This window comes from Notothenia coriiceps, unplaced genomic scaffold, assembly GCF_000735185.1.
Source record: "Notothenia coriiceps isolate Sejong01 unplaced genomic scaffold, NC01 NC01_scaffold00003304, whole genome shotgun sequence".
Lineage (NCBI taxonomy): Eukaryota > Metazoa > Chordata > Actinopteri > Perciformes > Nototheniidae > Notothenia > Notothenia coriiceps.
The window spans coordinates 120,281-126,390 of NW_011336005.1; the positions used below are offsets into that span (position 1 = coordinate 120,281).

The window sequence follows — 6,110 nt, forward strand, 5'->3', positions numbered from 1 at the left end:
TGTGTGTGTGTGTGTTTGTGTGTGTGTGCTCAGCTCCGCTATGTGTGCGAGTGTGTGTGTGTGCTCAGCTCTGCTATGTGTGCGAGTGTGTGTGTGTGTGTGTGTGTGTGTGTGTGTTTGTGTGTGTGTGCTCCGCTCCGCTATGTGTGCGAGTGTGTGTGTGTGTGTGTGTGTGTGTGTGTGTGTGTGTGTGTGTGTGTGTGTGTGTGTGTTTGTGTGTGTGTGCTCAGCTCCGCTATGTGTGCGAGTGTGTGTGTGTGCTCAGCTCTGCTATGTGTGCGAGTGTGTGTGTGTGCTCAGCTCTGCTATGTGTGCGAGTGTGTGTGTGTGCTCAGCTCCGCTATGTGTGCGTGTTCGGTGTGTTTGTGTGTGTCCGACACCACCGGCATTTGTTTTCAAATGACCACGAACAGTAATTTACACAAATCTGGCTCTCCATAGTTATATGTGGATTCCCAGGCGAAAGAAATGTGTTTAATCTTAATCTCAATGTGCTTTAGTCCTGCCGGAGTGCACCGGAACGAACGATACTATCATAAACAAATGCCCCCACACACACACACACACACACACACACACACAAAGAGGCCATGCTTTATTAACTCGTGCGCACGCTTTAGTAACTTGTGCGCACGCTTTAGTAACTCGTGCGCACAATTTACTAAAGCGCGCGTAAAACGTGGCCACGTTTTATTTATTTTTCTCTCTATGAGCCCTCCAGGGCTCCGGACATTGTTGCTAGATTTTATGTAGATCTAAAAACACGAGTATTATTAGAAACATTGAATTGAAGGTAGATTGGGAAAGCAGTTGACCTTTGCTCAGACTGAAGATGTTACCAGTGTGCTGATTGGAATAAACATAGTACAGCCATCGTCATAGCAATCAGTCACACAAATACTATCTCATTAAGCTTAACTATTGCTGAAGCTGTTGTTGTAAAAGGCTTCGACTTGCATGCTCTTTTCTGGGCTGTTTGTAAACTGAAGAGGCACGGGTATCTATTGTGATGATACCCAGGACAGGAGACAGTAACTGTCTGATAGTGGATGTTAGCTGTCCAACTTTTTTAATAGCCAGTCTTCCGGCTATATCTGATGGCAGCTGACAGGGGTCTTTCATTAAAGTTAAACACTTTCACAGTGGGTTTAATGATGTTTTTTCTCAAACCTTCTGTACTGTGTGTAGTGTTCTCAAGCTTAGTGTGAGGCCATAGTTTTCCCAAGACACTTCACAAGACGATGAGTCAGACAAAAGGGGTGATGTTGCAACTTTAGTGTTAGTCAGTTCAACGGGAACTAAAAGGCAGCCATTAGGGGCTCCCTACTGGGCGTACATTAAAAGGATTTGTAAAACACAGTAACAATGGAAAAGAGTTTTGTCGACAAAGGTGCACCGTGACAACCTTGAGGCCTGAATAAAGCCAGAGCCAGCTGAGAGAATCATCTTAAAAGAAAATATATAAAGGAAGCAGTTATCCTCTCTTGATTGTAGAGGGCTCCTACAGGAAGTTTTTGTTCTTCCAGCAGTGACTCTCCGCTGCGGCTCTGGCCAGGAGGCCTAAGTCATCTTGCCTGAGCAGCACAGATGTTCCACTCTCCTCCTAATGAGGCGCCTCAGCAGGGAGTGCCAAACCTGATAGAAGAGCAACCGGAAAATGGGAGAGTTAGGGTAGAGGTTGGGGTGAGGGTTGATGGCCGACAACCACAACAAATTGAACAAACACGCACAGCATCACTCACCACAGAGGCAGAGTTACGGCAGATTGTGAGTCCTGCACACCATCTTTACTGTTGGCTGTCCTTGCTTAACAGAAAACCATTGGCACATTTAAAATGCTGCATTCTTGTTTGAAACTGGATCTAGATGCTATGTTTCATGTTCACATAGCTGTCTTTCAATTTTTTCTAGAGCTTACTTTGACCAGCAATTGTTTTGATTATTGTCAACACTGCTGTCTCAAAATGTATGTACAATACACAAACAATATATGATACAATAATGTTTTTTACTCAGTCTGAAACTGGAGATGTACTGTAGACACAAAGTACAATCTAAGAGATACACGATTCAATGCAACAAAATACTGCATTTATTAATGTATTTGTGGAAAAGACTCAAATAATATGGCATATTGTGATTTGTATTGCTATGGGATTTTAAAAGATAATATAAGAGAAGATGTACTTTATTGATCCCAAATTGGGAAAGAAAAATGGTTACAGCAGCATAAAAAAAAGGCATTGCACATAATTAGAAATTAAATGAGTAGCAATAAAAAATTATAAAATATACACATCTCAAAATACACTGGGGTTATCTCAGGGATGCTAAATAATTAAATTGAGACCTGCACAAAATACAACTCAAAACATTATGTATCCTACATAGTGATGAGAGAGAAGGATCTTCTAGTCGACATGCAGGATTAACAATTGCTAATTATGTCATTTGCAGAAAGGCAATAACAAAGTGTATGATTTTTGTCACAATGGAAAGAGCACTGAATGACTTTTGCATTTCATGTTTTACAATATGTTAAAATGCTGTGCCCATTACTACGTTTTCATTGGGTGTGGAGTTGGCGTTTTTCAATTTTAAAAGTGGGCTATTTGGCAAGAGCACAATCGGCTTGCCTGTGCAGGGGAGGCATATGATTGTTGCAGTGGAGTGAATTAATTCAGAAGCATTGTGCAGTCCCTTTACATGCAAAACCCATTTGGTCTCCATGGCTCAGAATATCCCCAGAGGTGTTCCTGGCCAGATGGAATACAAACCCCTTTATTTGCATGGCATGCTACACTAGCCTTCACCTTCCACAAGATTGAGATTGTATCCTACCAAACAGTTGGTTAATGAGCTACTGTGAAGCTGTGCCAACATGAGCACTTACACACACCTAACATGATATTAAAAAAGATGTGTTGAGAATATTTGATGCCAAATATGTGTTTGCTGCCTGTTTTATAGCGGTAGTAGATACTATGACTTATACTAGATATTCTTTCATTGTTAAACCATCTGTCCTACCAGATGGATGTAAATATCACTAGGCTTTTGTTCTTGTCTTGGTATACTGATAAAGAACATAATGCACTTTAACTTCTGGGACTCTAACAACATACTCTGAGTCAACGTACTGTATTCTTAGTGTTTTATAAGACGAAATTCTAGATTAACATGATTTTCTTCATCGTCTTTAATTCCGATCTTATTTATTTATTTCATGTGAGCTACAGTATATTTATTGTCATGCTTAGTATTCGTCAATTGAATGCTTAATAATAACAATCATAATTTAAGCAGGAGATAGCCACTCTGGTATTAAAAGTCCATTTAGAGATAGAGATATGCAGTGGCACTTAGAGGCGATACAATTGTGTTGTGTTCTTCTGACTCATTACTTAAGGTTTTTGTAATTTAAGCAATAAACCGAACCAATTACTGAAATCAAATATATTTCAAAGAAATATCTCTCAAAGACATATTAGTCCATGACAGTATTCCAACAAAGTTCATGGCATGTAAATCACAGCTCCATGGGGAACAAGTATCTAGTCTAATATTCTGAAAGTGAAGTCACACACAGGGGCAACAACATATAAAAATGTAGCAGGTGTTCTAGCTCAGTATGAGGGCATGCACCTTCAGTGAGCAAAGGTCTCAGTACGCTAGTGATATTCCATTGCTGAGGGCAAAAGATGATTCATTTCTTCTATTTTAGCTTTGAGACCTCCGGTTCCAGCCCGAACAACAGCTGCATAAAAAATAGGATAGAAAAAACATAAATGTTGCTGGTGGTATCTGCAGTTTTCTCTTCATAAAAATGTTAAGCCATAGGTGGCTGATAACATATTGATGTTTAACCCCTGGATGCCTCTCAGCAGGTAAAAATACCCAAATGTCTGAATATAAACTGGTGGAGACTGGCTTAATTGCTGACAATATATACTCATTTCATGTAGAATATAGCCAAGGGCATGGATTTAATTTCCGATCTTGGGGAAAACAATGAAGTCAGGGAGTCTTCTGTGTATGAATACATACTTTCAGTTATGGATAACGGAGATTTTCACCAAATACCTTTCTTCACCGAAACTTTTCCTAAGGTTCCATAAGTCTTTTTCTGTTTATTTATATATTATTTTTCAATCACTTTTTGATGTTCGCTGTTTGTAAAGCTTATTTTTGCTGCCAGGCTATGTAGAGCCATAGCAAGCTTCAGCAAGCACATGTCCAAAGCCACCCTGTGTAGCCTGAGAGGCAAACACTAAAAAGAAAAAGCAGTCACCAATGTGCTCACTAAAGCTCATGAAGCTTATTGCTATGAGCACAGGGCATCAGCCCAAGGCGGCCTAGATGAGTGCATCTGGATTTGCTTTAAGTCATAGTGCTCTTTGAGCTTGTGACAGCATGTGATAGAGGACACCGTGGATGTTGTGATTTACTCAAATTGTAATTAAAAAACCTTAGATATTTCATTGGAAACTATGCCCTTAAATGTTTAATGTGTAATGCCTGGCCATAGCTCAAAGACACAACATTGTACCTATATTACTGGGTCCATACAATCTAAACTTACAGTGATCAGTTATATGGAAAAAAAAATACTCCTGTCAAACGAAACCATTTTGCTCAAATGTAGCCCTGGTGTGATCACCTGAAGATAGACATTAGCTTTAGCTATGGTCGGGTTTATAGCATCTCTTCTTGAGATTAATGTATTTGTATGCATGGCCCTATTTCAATGTTCAGGTGACGGCTAAAAAAACAACAGCCTTTCTTTGCCATATGTAAGAAATGGTTATAACCATCGGACTAAATATATTGTTATTGTCTGTATGTTCCGGCAAACCAAATCTCCATTCAGAAAGGTCCATAAAGTTTTAGACAAAGTGTTGATGAATTTACACATAGACAACTAGGGCTGCACGATATTGAAAAAAACTGACATTGCGATTTTGTTCCCCCTGCGATATATATTGCGTTTTTTTTAACGATATTTAACCGGATGAAGGTATTGTCCTCCTGTGCCTCAGTGTTTTGATGGTCTGCAAACTAGCAGGGCGGGGCCTGCTGTGATTTGATCAAGAATGATTGTGATTGGTTGCAGACCATCAAAACACTGAGGCACAGGAGGACAATACCTTCATCCGGNCGCTGTGCTGTGTGTTATTACTCCTGTCTACAGCGACAGGTGGAGGAGCAGATCTGCCCTCTCTCATTCCGTGATCAGCGATACAGATCCAGTCTCCATTAGCGACACGCCAGCCCCAGCTCCCCGTAACCACCCACTCTTACGGGCACACGACACACACAAACACCAAACACTTCCCTCCCCATCTTAAACTATGAAAAGTGGGCTGAACCAACAGCAGTTGCTATCCACCTTATGTTTCCCAGCAACAAGGCGAACGCTCACTGCAATGCTTTTGCTTCCTTGACTTTCTGTCTGCTGACTTAAGTTTACACCTGACTTCTGACCACATGTCACCTGCATTTTGTTGAAAATCTTACATGTTATCTTCTATATTAAATATTAGAATTGTCGTATACAACATACACAACGATTATACAATCAGAATGAGCAATCCAAACAGTAATTTATTCATCTCTAAACACAAGTTAAGTAACCATTAAGGCCCTGACAAACCAAGCAGCACCAGGAACTCGCCCGGCGCTGACGCCGATGTTGTGTCGGCGCGTCGTTCTCCTGCGTCTTGGCCATGTGTCGCACTGGAACACACCGCAAAGACTTCAGCCGAGCACGCTAACGAACTGGCATGCTATGAGTGGCAATAACTCTCCTGACCAGCATGGCGGCTCAGGGTAGAAGTTGTATTCGTCATTCAAAAGAGGCAAAACCGGAAGACAGAGAAGAGAACGGACTACGTGATATAAACAAACAACACAATGGCGTGTGTGTCTCCATTTCACGTCTCGGTCCATCGACAACATGTTCGTGTACTGGAGCTATCAGGCCATTGCGAGGTGCTTGCTTGTGGACGACATTTCAAGCAACCGTTTCGCTTCTCATCCACTGCATTCGCTAGCTGACAGCCAATCAGAGCTGACTATCTTGTCTGACTGCCTGTGGCCGACGCGACGGG

At 41.3% G+C, this 6,110-nt stretch overlaps 1 protein-coding gene across 1 annotated transcript in view; it reads left to right on the forward strand.

Annotated features, from left to right (window-relative positions):
• The first annotated feature begins 5,816 nt into the window (after positions 1-5,816).
• Positions 5,817-6,110, forward strand: part of LOC104941248 (protein eyes shut homolog) — a 39,182-nt gene continuing 38,888 nt past the window's right edge. Inside the window, exon 1 of the mRNA XM_010766319.1 lies at positions 5,817-5,829. Coding sequence (XP_010764621.1) covers positions 5,817-5,829 — 13 coding nt within the window. The remainder of the gene's footprint in view (positions 5,830-6,110) is intronic.